Below are 15,108 nucleotides of genomic sequence, written 5' to 3'. Positions count from 1 at the left end.
TATTTCCAAAAATGCTGTTCAAATTAACAAAAAGAGAGCCTGTATACGATGCACATATTGCATTACTGAGTACTTACTCTTGTCTGTTCCCTCTTGTGAGCCCACACGCATGCCTGCTTCAATCATTTGAGCGGCCCCTCTGTGACGGAGCCTATATGAAACATTGGCGATAGCCTGCATTCACCAAATGCTCTACCTGAGCTTAAAATATGTGCACAGATTTCAGAAGGCGTGGAGTTGAAGTTATTTCCACGTTGGATAGAGGAACGCAGTGTAATCTCTTAACAGAATTCACAAGTGTGAGCCTCGCTAGTCCACATTTAACTACAGTGTAGCCTTTACATAGCGAAACCCGATTTTACGAAAATTTCGATTCTTCGACATACTTTCGTAGAGCCTAATGCGTTGAAAACGTTGAAGCAGCGAAGTGAGCTCAAAGTCTCGTCCAATGCAACGAAGTTTTGTAGGTAAATATGAATAAATCACAGTAGAAATATGGATGCAGATTGTTTCAATTCAGTTAACGGACGCCATTGATCTGTTAAGAAAGTTTTTTCCTCCTGTGAAGGAACGCAAAACACGCCTAACGTGCTTGTCGTCTAGATTAGTGTACTAGGTCCCTGCACGGGAAGGAATGTATTTTTTTTTTCTTTTTTAAATATGTAATGTTTTTTCGCGTGAGTCCTTTAAGTGCGCACAATTGAACTAAATTCTCAATTTAGCGAAATAATTTAGGGGTGCTGCTCATTTTGTTAAATCGATCTTTAACTAGTTTAACTGCAGCTTAGAGTGGCTTGGCGAAAGGGGTAACAACAACGTATTCGATCGTGTACTTATACAGCCCGTGTCCATGCGTGGTTAACATAAAAACAAAATTTGGTGTTTAGAAACGTCTCTGGGTACACACTTGTGCAGTTTGTTGCCTTCAGTGCATCTCAGTCTAATTTAACTTGTCACTTTTGGACTCAGTTTATTGCATTGCGTATGCTCACATACTTAATTTCGTTTCATATGTGTATGCGCGTGTACGTTTGGATTGACGTTAGTTGGGAGTTCAGCGCTCAGTGTGGTCTTTTTGATCCGTGTGCTCAGCCTTCTGCTTGTTATTAGGATGTATTATCAATTAGTCCAAGCCTATAGCCTTTTGGGAAAGTTTCTTGTTAAAATATAGTGGCTTTAATATGAACAGATAACTAGCCTTCTGCACCTGGACGAAGATAGTGATGTTTTAAGCGGGTGAATTGTCCACAGTGGGTGTCGAGTAGTGTGCACGCCCCGACGTTGCGTGGTAGTACAAACCGTCCTATTGGAATTATACCCACTTACAGCTATTAAGGAGGTGGAAAACAGACATTTGAATAATTATGCATTATTTCCCAACAAGCTACATTATTTAAAAAAAATTGCTTTTGGAAAACCTCCAAATACACGCATAAAATATTTACTGCTCTTTCAGTGACAAATTCTGCCATCACAGACCAAGACAAGCTCGAAGCGCATCCAAAACCTGAGAAAGAAAAATAGAGAGTTCGTGTCACCTATAGCTCGATAGGTTAAGTTGTAAAGCTAACTGACACCCACCAATAACTGCGTAGCTGCAATGAACCATTTTAAATTGCAGTTTCTTTACTGTCCGAGTACTCCTGTTCTGACAACGTACTTGAGCCGAGCAGTCAGGAAACACGCTTGCTGGCTCAGTGTCGTCTTTCTTAGGAAATAAGGTGGGAGCTTCTGATGACACCAACTGCAGATTGCATCGACCAGAGAGTGCGCGGGTGAGTCTGTTTTGCAGGCGGCGTTAATGAAAGCTTCCATGTCATGAGACGAACTCCGAAGGATGGTCGCTTGGTACACGACATCAAATGTACATTTCTGAGAGCGTAATTACATAGCCGGTGTCATCGCATAAGTTTAGAGGTTTTTAGAGAAAATGAGAAATAAAGAAAAAGCTGAGCGTTTACACGAATCTTTTCTCATTTTTAATAATGTCCGATGTCGGCGGCAAAATAACGTAAGCACGAAAGAAATCACGCTCACTGAAATCCCACTGTACATAATAGAGCAACTGTGTTAGGCTAATTTAATCAATAATAATGACAACAGTAACAGCAATACATACAAAGCAGGAACTATTTCTTTTTTCTGCTGCTTTTCTACAGCTTGAGTGTACTCTTATTTCTATATGACGTCATGACACCATGTTCCGTGGATGCTTGGCATTTCTTGATGCTGGCAGGAACATCGGCGCCATGTTCATGTTGCCACCCGAGGTAATGATATATGAATTTGTTAATGCGGTTAGGAAACGGGGGTAATATAATGGAAAGTCGAGACGTACAGAGCGCATACTTTCAACTCGTATGTCTGAAAACTCTGTGGTGTGATATATACGCACGCATATGTATGTGCGTGTCTGTTTGTCTCGTCCTTCAATACTGTTATCCATGTCTGTTAAGCGCATCTACAAGTGCATAAACTCAACCAACTCGGCCAAATAATAGCATGGTGACAGATGTTTCCGTCAAGAACACAGACCCATTAATGACAACACATGCGCTCAGAAACAACTCAGATCTTTATGTACTTCAGACGAGGCATATATAGAAATAAAGGTGAACTACGATGCTTCTTGGGGGAGCTGTTGGTAGGGTAGCCTAAGTTATTTTGGCTTGCATAGCTTGTGATGATTCCGAAGAATAGACTATTATCGACACAGGCACAACATCACGCAGTCGTGTAGTAACGTAGTTCATAACGACTAACGTTCCATATTGCAGATGGTTTTCTTGTCCTTTGTGTGTGCGTTCCTTTTTCAGAAAGTCAGAAATGTGACAGTATTGTTGAACCTTTATATTACTCACTATCGATTAAGTTATCATTGTACGTTATTCAACGGCATATCGGAAATGTCGCTTTGTAAGCTAAAACATGAAATTTACTCGCTCAGCTCTTATTGCACTTCTTAATTAACTGCAGACCTCGTCAAGCTTCACTTACATGCCTAAGCGTAGTGTTGTTTCCTTTGTTTTTCTTCTCACGTTTTGTTCTTTGTTCGCACGTGGCACACATTGTAAGCTCTGCCTACACTGCATTGCATTTTACACCCGAACACTTGCAAGTGAAAGGCTCTATCCACACCCATAATTGACATTCAATTTCCTTTACTGACTATTGTAGAATTTTCATGCAATTACGCATTAGAAGCATTGAAACTGTTGATTTTAGGAGCCTATAAGTGCCTGGTATTGTTCAGAGGTGTCATGTTAAATGGTTTGAGCTTCAATTCATCACTTATCTAATATAATCTGCATGTTACTACGACTAACTGCTAGTGCATCGTATGGGCACTCAGAAGCATAGTTTCTTGTTTTAGGCTTCGAAAATAAGTGCCCAGACGCTTTTTGAACTAAGCCTGTAATACCTTGCTGGATCGCCTTAAGAACAGACACATTCAGTTACTCAATTTTTAGCACCTCTCAAAACACTTAATGAAGTCAATAGCCATCTTGCGCCAGAAAGAGTATGAAGCTGAGAAAAATTAGCAACTGGCGATCAAACTCAAGTGCCAAGATCGAAATGACATGAGCTCACGGTGGCAGAGGGTGAAAAAGAGCTAAGGGGAACTAAGTGCGAGTTGCGGCAGTGCATAGTCCTAAGAAAAACCAGAACCCTCAATCCGAACCTCTCAAATACAGGTAAAAATATAAGCCTCTAATTGGTGCAAATAAATATAAAGAATAGAAATCGACTCTGAGGAAATTGTCTGGCTGAAGAATGAAAACTGGACATTAGGCAAATTACACTGCGGACATGAGCCAGCGGCAGTCATCCCGCAAGAGCTGGCCAGGCCCAAGATAACACAAAACAACGTGCTATGACTATGAAGAATTCTTCAAACTGTCTCTGAGACCTTATGTTCAATCACAGTGCACAGCACTTCGAGTAAAAAAAAAATATTTCTTTCGTTTTCGTTCAGATCAAACCATTGAAGCACATGTGTTAACAGGGGGGTGTTTGTCGCACAGTCACGCGGCGTCCGCGTGACTTGATGGTGTACGCAACAGTGGTTGGCAGCGTGTGCAGAACGGCGACTTTCAGACGCAATTGGAGAGGCCACTCTGGAGGTTTGGCTTGTGCAGCGCCTCCCAGAAGCGGCAGCGGTCCAGTTGCCGCAGCGTCTCTGTGTGGGTGTGGTTGTGGTCCAGGCTAACCACCTTGTGGTCCTTAGTGTCGAATAGCGGCCACGCATCGCCGTCCACCATAGGCGGAACCCTGCAGAATATGACGATTGTTGAAATGTATACCATAACCGCAATTTTCATTATCAATGTACTAAATAAGTGTCTCAAAGGACAGAAAGATCTTATAAGACCAGCAGTTTTCGCGTTTCTAACTACCGAGAACACATCGACGTGATCAAGGTCGCTGGAGGTCTTTCTTTCTTTCGGAAAGATATGGGCAAAACGCAAATAGAAAGGGGGGGGGGATACAACAATAAGGTGTCACATTTCAGTTTCCAGGAATGCGTTTTAGTTCAGCTGCCTGCCATTCGCGGTGGGGTTCTGAGATGGGTTTGCATAGACGAAGCGAGGATGCTGACAACCACGTCTATTTAAAGCACAAATCAAGATCTCAGGTAGATTTTAAACACATGGCTTTTTTTTTTGTTTCTCGAATGCTCGGCTTAGCAGGTGCTCGGCTTAGCCATCAGAACTGCCTCGCCGTGCATTTCACTTTGATGCTGTCGCGTGCCTATGTGTTGCGCATATGAGCTCTTCATTTTTCCTTTCAGTTAATTTAAATTCTTTTGAGTTGTTTTGGGGGAAGAAATCTGGAGTAATCTTATTTCTGTGGAAGGAAAGTCCGCTAAAGTTGCCGTGTCGCCGATTTTCCTTCTAACAGAGTATAATGCTATAGCTCTTCTCAAAAAACAGTTAACTAGCGTTCAAATATACGCGGCCAATGTTTACGTGTCACGATGGCCTAGGGCTGAAATCTCGAGGTATCCGTATTCTTTTCTCCCATCCTCTCAATAGTCCGGTAATTAATTTCGAATACTTCGACAATGTTTATGCTGGCCACTTAGAAATACCTGAAATGTGTACTACTGTGTATTTCTTTAAATTCGATGGGGGCGAAAATGCGAAAACACCCGTGTACTTAGATTTAGGTGCACGTTAAAGAACCCCAGGTGGTCAAAATTTCCGGAGCCCTCCACTACGGCGTGCCTCATAATCAGAAAGTGGTTTTGGCACGTAAAACCCCATAAATTAATTCTTTAAATTCGTCTTTAACGTGCCGTAAAAGTGGGGACAGCTGAGAACGCAAACTATTTCGATTGCTTCCTGGTTTTACACACACACACACACACACACACACACACACACACACACACACACACACACACACACACACACACACACACACGTGCGCGCACGCGCGCACACACACACACACAAACACACACACACACGTGCACACACACACACACACACACACGCACGCGCGCACGCGCACACTCACACACACAAACACACGCACGCGCACACGCACGCGCGCACGCACACACACGCACGCGCACACACACACACACACGCACGCGCGCACGCGCGCACACACACACACACACACACAAGAAAAAAATAACGACGACACAGCGCCGTGTCGTCGTTTTATCCTTTCTGTTGTCCTTGTCTTGGCTGCGCTGTTACAAACCTTACCATGAATCCCAACCAACTGGCCCAACTTGCCAATAGAAGGCCATATTGTCGACACATTGCAACAAAATGTTTCCCATCGGCTTATTGAGTTGCACATTAGATTATACCCGACGAAACTGTTTTTATAACGACGCGCAGCTAGCGACAAATTTCGGCAACATCGGCGTTGCATGACTAGTGTCAATTCTATAATTCTCTATATCTTGGAAAACTTGCTGGAAAATATGTGAATAATTGGCACGAAGACTAACGAGACTACGCATCAATGCGATGTTACAGGAGCTTGGACGCTTCTAATGCGTCTGGGATGACCACTGAATCAGCGGGCATACCCTACAAGTGTAATCTGTCTCGCGACGGTCACTTTTTGTTGATAGTATGATGCTATTTTTTTATTGATTCTTTGTTGAATCTGCACCAATTAAAATGTTCTTTACTTAGTTCTTGCAAATCTGCCCTGTCTGAACCCTCATATTCGGCCATGTTTCTGGTACACATTAGTTACAATACACGTTTAGAACAGGTCGCATAGATCGCATTGAGGTTAGCAGGAGCCAGATGTAGACAAGATTGCGCGAGAAAATAGGCCAACAAATTGTGGTTACCCAGTTTTTGAGAAGGTCACCCATATGTTCATGACGTAGCGGCTAAATTCAGCGTCAGCCGGCGAGTAATTCTTCGGAGGACGGTCCCTGAGGGGCATTCCGAAGACGTACTGCACGTCCTCGAAGTGTGTCAGACCAAACCAGGGATCAAGGTGGGTGGCTGTAGCCGAGTGATACACCATGTTGTAGTAGTAGACGTTCGAATTGTGCTGCGACAATTTCTCGCCGAAGAACACCTCGGGACACCGAAGGAAAGCGTCACCAATGGCGTGGCCAAGTTCCGACCGCAGTTTGGGGTACTCGGTTTCCCGAAGCGCTCCCACGTACAAGTTGTACACCGCCCTCCTCACCATCTCTGGCATGAACGAGAAGGTTTTCATGAAGAAGTACAGCATGTCCTTCTTGCCGACGTTTATGGCACTATGGAACGGAAACTGCATCCAAAACCACAAGCTAGCGAACACGGAACCTTCGTTTTCCACGTTGCCGAGCAGGAATTCCTTGGGTACGCTCACGTCTGCGGCTGTGACAGGGTCATTCGGCAGGTATTCGTCGCCGTAGACGGCGGTGAAGCACATTATGTACTGGGTGCACACAATGGCCTCCATAATGGCAAGGTGGTGGGCGCTTTTGTTTTGCAGGCAACTAACGACGCTGGTGTTGTTCGAGTCTGGTAGGCACCCGACGCTATCGGCCACCTGCATCGCCTTCGTCTCCGCCGTAGTGAACGAGTCAGCAAGCTGCTGGACCAGGACTCCGGCACTTTGGACGATGCCTCTATGAAAGAGCAAGCGCGCCATGGGCGAGATGGCGTGGTACGCGATAGACCATCCGCCAGCGCTCTCGCCAAACAGCGTCACTCGCTTCGGGTCACCGCCAAAGTTTACGATGTTCTCCTGGATCCATCGCAGAGCGAGCACTTGGTCCAAGAGTCCCTGGTTTCCCGCAGCTGGCGTCCTATCGTTTGGCAGTGCGAGGAATCCGAATATTCCTAGACGGTAGTTCATCGACACGACGACCACGTCCTCCACAGTAGCCAGGACGGCTCCGTCGTAAACATCCATTGAGGCTGACCCGAAATTGAAACCCCCGCCGTGGATCCACACCATCACGTTTCGCAAGTTTTCCGTGCCGTTTCCTTTTTCCCGTGGTGCCCATACATTCAGGTAGAGGCAGTCCTCACTCTGTTCGCTTTCAGTCGATACCCAAGGTGGCAGCGGGTTTGCTGGCGCGAACTGTATGCATGCCGGGCTCTTTTTCGTTGCTTGAAGCGTGTATGGCTCCCATGGGACGGGCGGAATCGATTGCTTGAAACGAAGTTCTCCGACCGGTGGCGCAGCGTACGGTATCCCAAGGTAGGCGTCCACCACACTCGTTCCGTTGAACATGGTCAGCATTGTTCCCTGGATGCTGCCGTTCTCCGTCACGACGACCGGGTCTGCTATGGCCATCGCGATGCCGATGACCATGGCAGTGGAGACAAGAGGCATCATGACCTGCGAAGTGGAATACAGAAGAGGAAGAGTGATGGAAGAGGGGTGCCACGAGAGCGCAGCACGTTTTCCGGCTCAGCGCAGTGATTCTGTTCAGTCAGTTTCCCATTTATTCTTTTTTTTTACTTTCGTTTTTTTCATGTCGTGGCACGGTGCCATGGAGGCACCAGTCGAAGCATCCGTTTCAAGATCAAGGTCATTTTGCAAGCCTCACGCGATTTCTCAGAGAGCACGATAAATGATCACCCGAGACATCCGCTGAATGTTCGGCTTTGTTCTGAATTTGCGCAAGCACACGCCTGCCTTCAAGATAGCGCCAAAGGGGATGTTGAACTAGTGAATGAGTTGGGAGTTTGTGGCTTTAAAAAAACCCCCAGTGTGCATCGCAGCTCAGTGATAATAGCCAAGGAAGCCCAAAGAAACCACTGGGGAACATTGAAACGAGGTGATGACTTAACCAAGTGGGGAGGTTTTTGTATAGCTATTTCGGGTGAATAAGTACTTCAGATCGGTGCTCAGTTCACATCAAACTTAGCGGAGGCAGTTGTTCGAACACAAGTGCTGGTACTGCGATGTTACACAGACCAGAAATTGTCATTTAGTTCACTAAATCTTGATGTCCCTATCAGATAGAAATTGAATGAGAATAAAACATGTAGTAATGAGGGTTATTATTTTCTTGGTAGTAGTATCTGTAGCGTCTTTTAATCGTGGGCAGCATTGTTTCTTTTAGAGTCAATCGAACAGGCAAGATCTTGGAGGTTTAGACGAATGTCCGCAGACGGTTGGTAGGAGTTGATTTGGTCCTAAATATGAAAAAAAATATGCAGCAGCTTACTTCCTAACAAGCAAAGTAGCCCGCACCTTCAAATTTATTGGGCTTCGGGCTAACGTGCCCGGTACCGTCTAGTTGAGTTCTAAAGAGACATGTAACTCGTACGCACTCCACGTCGCATGCAAAGGGCGCCGTGGCGGGTTCGGCGACTCACCGGCAAGGTGTAAAGACGATTCCAGCCGTAGTATCAACGAAAGAGAGTTTATTCCTTGATATTGACACGTGTACTTATCTTTATCGGGCAACTACGTTTCGCCGCTTAACTGTAATCACACAGCGAGGGACGCGCCTGCATGTATCCGACGTTTCTGGAAAGTTATCGACGCTTCTATCCGCGTGTCTGTTGTCGCCGAACCTTGTGTTATCAGATGTCATCGCGTGACACGAATGGTGTCGAACTTTGTGGAAGACACGCGGGTCCCATCAGTTAATCTGGAACATTCGACGACTGATCTATAAAAGCCGACGCGCTTGACCCGCTAATCAGATTTCCGACGATCGCCGACTGTGTTCGCCGCTTTCGTTGTGCTAGAAGTGTAGCCTGTTTTGTGGGCACAAGTTCGCCCAATAAAAGTTAGTTTTCTCGTTCACAGTATTGCTACTGTGTTCTTCTACGTCACCACCACGTGACATCTGGTGGAGGTGCTTTTCGTCCATGTACAGGACGCCCCCGACAAGCCGTGATCCCAGCCCAGACCACAAACAGAACACCAACGTAGTCCCGGACCACCGAGCAAGCCGCCGTCTTCAACAGCTGCCCCCGGAGCACGGACTTCTACCTGAGAAGACCAAGAAGATTGTGGCCAAGGCAACCGCAATGGCAGCCCCAGCGTCCCCCATCGTGCTGCAGCAGCCCAGGGAACCACCAACGTTCCGCGGTTCCACATTTGAGGACCCGGAAACCTGGCTGGAAACGTATGAGAGGGTCGCTACGTTTAACAACTGGGCAAGCGACGACAAGCTACGACATGTCTATTTCGCATTGGAGGACGCCGCCAAGACGTGGTTCGAGAATCGAGAAGCCACCTTGACGACGTGGGACCTCTTCCGAAGCGGCTTCCTGCAAACATTTCAAAGCGTCGTGCGCAAAGAGCGAGCCCAAGCTCTACTGGAGACAAGAGCGCAGCTGCCGAATGAGACGATAGCGATTTTCACTGAGGAAATGAGCCGTCTGTTCCGCCACGCCGACCCAGAAATGTCCGAGGAGAAGAAAGTACGTCTACTGATGCGTGGTGTAAAGGAGGAACTTTTCGCCGGTATGGTAAGAAGCCCACCGAAGACCGTCGACGAGTTTCTTCGTGAGGCGACGAGCATCGAGAAGACACTGGAATTGCGGAACCGGCAATTTGACCGACGCACCAAGCCAACAAGCTACTCCGGAATTCAATCACTGGCCACGGACGATTTATGCGAGACCATAAGGGCCATCGTGCGCGAAGAACTGCGCAAGGTCTTGCCATCGTTGCAGCCTCAAGTGGCCTCGATCGCCGACATCGTGAAAGAAGAGGTGCACCGATCGCTAGGAGTTCCTGAGGTGCAACCACAATTACCGCAGCCCCAGCCAGAAGCGATGACTTACGCCGCCGTCGCACGCCGTCAAGCTCCCCCTCCGCGACAACGCCAGGGCCCTGTAACGCCACAATTCCGTCGTCCACCGCCGCCGCCGCCAGCACGCCCACCCGTCGCCCAGCGCGCCTACGCGAGGAAGACGGATATTTGGCGCGCCCCCAATCACCGCCCGCTCTGCTACCACTGCGGCGAAGCCGGCCACGTGTACCGCCGATGCCCATACCGCGACCTGGGATTGCGAGGCTTCGCCGTGAACGCACAGCGCCCGAGGGAAGGTGAACGCCCTCGTGACATCGCCGACTACCTCGCCGCTACTCAGTGGAGCCCTCGACGACCGTCCCGTTCGCCGTCACCAGGCCGCTACCTGTCGCCGCAGCACCGACCATACACCGGCCCAGCCCGGGGCCGCTCTGCGAGCCCATATCCGGAAAACTAAAAACAGCAACCGATGGAGGTGCGGTTGCTGTTCGTCGAACTGACGAAGATCCTCCGCCGCCGACGAAGACGACGAAGAAACCATCTCGACGACCTAATGACGACACGCCGCCGTCCCGACGAAGTCAGGAAGCCAAGACTACACCGACGAAAGACGACTTGACGAAGCGACGTTCCAGCTTCAGTTCAACACGACGCAGCCGTGATCCGACGCCACGACCTAACTGCAATGCCAGACAAAGAACCACCGACCTTGACGTGCTTTTCGACGGCCACGCAGTCAATGCCTTAGTCGACACAGGGGCCGATTACTCCGTAATGAGTGGACACATTGCCGCCCAGTTGAAGAAGGTTAAGACTGTATGGGAGGGCCCCCAAATTCGGACCGCTGGAGGGCTCCTCATTACGCCGACTGGAATCTGCACGGCAAGAATTACCATTCATGACCGGACTTACCCTGCCACCTTCGTTATCCTGCAACGGTGTTCACGAGACGTCATTCTCGGCATGGACTTCCTGAACCAACACGGCGCAATCATCGACCTGAAGTCGCAGTCAATAACGCTGTCGGAAGATCAAGCGATACCATCGGAGAGCCCTTGTAGTCAGCACGCCTTGAGTGTGCTCGAAGATCAAGTGAGCATCCCGCCTCGCTCCAGCATCGTTATTTCGGTAGGCACCGAAGCACCCGCTGACGTAGAAGGCGTCATCGAAGGCGACCAACGTCTACTACTCGACCGTGAAATTTGCGTCGCAAGAGGGATCGCTCGACTGCATGGAGGAAACACGAGAGTGTTGCTGACAAACTTCAGCCAGGAGTTCAAGCACATCAACAAGGGCACGACGATCGCATTCATCGAGGAAATTCAGGAAACCAGCGATGCCTTTGTCCTCTCGGATTCTGTTGCATCTACCCCGACGACCGCAGTTCCCGAGCCAGACTTCAACATAAATCCAAGTCTCCCCGTGATTAAGCAGCAACAGCTCAGAAGTCTGCTTCGACGATACAAAGACTGCTTTTCGACGTCATCAAGGATTCGACAAACACCAGTCGCAAAGCATCGCATAATCACCGAAGAGAGCGCTCGACCACTACGCCAGAGCCCTTACCGAGTTTCGACGCGAGAACGCGAAGCTATAAGACAACAAGTCGACGAAATGCTGCGCGACGACATCATCCAGCCGTCGAAAAGCCCGTGGGCGTCTCCAGTTGTTTTAGTGAAGAAAAAGGACGGAACCCTACGTTTCTGCGTCGATTATCGTCGACTGAACAAAATCACGAAGAAAGACGTATACCCCCTCCCACGGATAGACGACGCATTAGATCGGCTCTGCAATGCTAAATACTTCTCATCGATGGACCTCAAGTCTGGCTACTGGCAAATAGAAGTCGACGAAAGGGATCGCGAAAAGACCGCTTTCATCACGCCAGACGGCCTCTATGAATTCAAGGTTATGCCATTTGGACTGTGCTCGGCGCCTGCAACGTTCCAGCGCGTGATGGACACGGTTTTAGCAGGATTGAAGTGGCAGACCTGTCTTGTTTACTTGGATGACGTCGTCGTCTTCGCCGGAAATTTCGACGATCACCTTAAGCGGCTTGCGACAGTATTAGAGGCCATCAAGTCATCAGGGCTCACCCTGAAGCCGGAAAAGTGTCGCTTCGCTTACGATGAGCTTCTATTCCTAGGCCATGTCATCAGCAAATCTGGAGTGCGCCCCGACCCGCAAAAGACAGCTGCCATCGCAAAGTTACCGCAGCCAATCGACAAGAAGGCAGTGCGCAGATTCCTTGGCATGTGTGCCTACTATAGGCGCTTTGTCAAGGACTTTTCGCGCATCGCGGAGCCGCTAACACATCTAACGAAATCTGATGTCGAATTCAATTGGGAAACGCCGCAGGCCGACGCATTTCAAGAACTCAAACGACGCATGCAGTCGCCGCCGGTACTTGCACACTTCGACGAGGACGCCGATACTGAAATCCACACTGACGCCAGTAGCCTAGGCCTCGGTGCCGTCCTAGTCCAGAGGAAAGAAGGACTTGAACGGGTGATATCATATGCTAGCCGGTCGCTGTCAAAAGCGGAAAGCAATTATTCTACGACTGAAAAGGAATGCCTCGCCATCATTTGGGCTACAGCTAAATTCCGCCCTTACCTCTATGGTAGGCCATTCAAAGTCGTCAGCGACCACCACGCGTTGTGTTGGCTAGCTAACTTAAAGGACCCTTCAGGACGGCTGGCGCGGTGGAGCCTCAGACTACAAGAATATGACGTAACGGTAATATACAAGTCCGGAAGAAAACACTCCGACGCCGACTGCTTATCACGCGCCCCAATCGATCCCCCGCCGCAAGACGACGTGGACGACGACGCCTTCCTTGGGATAATAAGCGCGGAAGACTTCACTAAACAGCAACGAGCAGACCCGGAGCTAAAATGCCTCGTCGAGTATTTGAAAGGGAAAACCGACGTTGTCCCTAGGGCATTTAAGCGCGTGTTGTCTTCGTTCACGCTACGAAACAACCTGCTCGTGAAGAAGAACTTCTCACCAGTCCACGCTAGCTACCTTCTTGTGGTGCCGTCAGCGCTCCGTCCAGAAATACTGCACGCCCTACACGACGATCCAACCGCTGGGCACCTCGGATTCTCCCGGACGCTGTCGAGGATACAGGAAAAGTATTACTGGCCGCGTCTGACCGCCGACGTCGCCCGTTACGTCAAGACATGCAGAGACTGTCAACGACGCAAGACACCACCGACAAGGCCAGCAGGATTACTACAGCCGATCGAACCTCCTCGTCGACCATTCCAGCAGATTGGGATGGATTTGTTGGGGCCGTTTCCGATGTCAACATCCAGGAATAAGTGGATCATCGTGGCGACGGACTATCTCACCCGCTTTGCTGAAACCAAAGCTCTACCAAAAGGCAGCGCAGCCGAAGTGGCGAAATTTTTCGTCGAGAACATCCTGCTGCGACATGGTGCCCCAGAAGTCCTCATCACCGACAGAGGAACTGCTTTTACAGCAGAGCTCACCCAAGCCATTCTGCAGTACAGCCAGACGAGCCACAGGAGGACAACTGCCTACCATCCGCAAACGAATGGTCTCACGGAGCGCCTGAACAAGACCCTCGCCGACATGCTAGCAATGTACGTCGACGTCGAGCACAAGACGTGGGACGCGGTCCTGCCGTATGCCACCTTCGCCTACAACACGGCGGTGCAAGAAACAACACAGATCACGCCATTCAAGTTGGTTTACGGCAGGAACCCGACGACGACGCTCGACGCCATGCTGCCGCACGTCACTGACGAGGAGAATCTTGACGTCGCTACCTATCTCCAGCGCGCCGAAGAAGCCCGACAGCTCGCCCGCCTACGGATCAAGACCCAGCAGCGTACCGACAGCCGACACTACAACCTCCGACGACGCTTCGTCGAGTACCAGCCCGGCGACCGTGTTTGGGTATGGACCCCGATACGCCGGCGAGGACTCAGTGAGAAGCTGCTGCGACGCTATTTCGGACCCTACAAGGTCATCCGACGTATTGGCGCACTAGACTATGAGGTCGTGCCAGACGGCATTTCGCACTCGCAGCGGCGCCGCGCACGATCTGAAGTGGTCCACGTGGTGCGCCTTAAGCCATTTTACGGACGCTGATGAACTTCCTTAGTTTGTTGTTTTCTTTGCTACGAGTGCTTTTCTTTGTTACTTTCGTTTGTTAGCTGCATCGCGTCGATGCTTTTTAAGAGGGGGGTAAAGACACGTGTACTTATCTTTATCGGGCAACTACGTTTCGCCGCTTAACTGTAATCACACAGCGAGGGACGCGCCTGCATGTATCCGACGTTTCTGGAAAGTTATCGACGCTTCTATCCGCGTGTCTGTTGTCGCCGAACCTTGTGTTATCAGATGTCATCGCGTGACACGAATGGTGTCGAACTTTGTGGAAGACACGCGGGTCCCATCAGTTAATCTGGAACATTCGACGACTGATCTATAAAAGCCGACGCGCTTGACCCGCTAATCAGATTTCCGACGATCGCCGACTGTGTTCGCCGCTTTCGTTGTGCTAGAAGTGTAGCCTGTTTTGTGGGCACAAGTTCGCCCAATAAAAGTTAGTTTTCTCGTTCACAGTATTGCTACTGTGTTCTTCTACGTCACCACCACGTGACAATATGTACAAAAGGCGCGTACAACCGGGGAGTTACCTCACTGCAGTGGCAGTCGCGGACTACGGGTGAAAGCTCCCAGGAAGTCCGCTCAGCCATACGTAGTTCTTCATAGCTATAATATAGGTTCGTCGCACAAAGGGGGGCTTGCAGGGTGGCTCGAGACCAGGTGAGTCTCCAGCAGGTGAATCTCCCGGGCGTCCGCGTCCGCGCTTCGGTGATGGGGCAGGAGAGAGATGCCGGGGAGAGGGCGAAAGGGGCGCGCTCCTCGGA

The 15,108-nt window shown here is 49.4% G+C and overlaps 1 protein-coding gene across 2 annotated transcripts in view; it reads right to left on the bottom strand.

Moving 5' to 3' along the window:
* Positions 1-2,557: 2,557 nt before the first annotated feature.
* Positions 2,558-15,108, bottom strand: part of LOC126531111 (cholinesterase-like) — a 62,111-nt gene continuing 49,560 nt past the window's right edge. For both annotated transcript variants that reach the window (XM_050178512.3, XM_050178511.3), the window contains exons 2-3: positions 6,326-7,821; positions 2,558-4,272 (exon numbers count right to left, since the gene is read on the bottom strand). In XM_050178512.3, coding sequence (XP_050034469.1) covers positions 4,095-4,272; positions 6,326-7,818 — 1,671 coding nt within the window. In that variant the 5' untranslated portion in view covers positions 7,819-7,821 and the 3' untranslated portion in view covers positions 2,558-4,094. The remainder of the gene's footprint in view (positions 4,273-6,325; positions 7,822-15,108) is intronic.

This window comes from Dermacentor andersoni, chromosome 5 (genome assembly GCF_023375885.2).
Source record: "Dermacentor andersoni chromosome 5, qqDerAnde1_hic_scaffold, whole genome shotgun sequence".
Classification (NCBI taxonomy): domain Eukaryota; kingdom Metazoa; phylum Arthropoda; class Arachnida; order Ixodida; family Ixodidae; genus Dermacentor; species Dermacentor andersoni.
The sequence above is the reverse complement of the archived record's forward strand: the minus strand, read 5'-3'. Positions and strand labels throughout refer to the sequence as shown.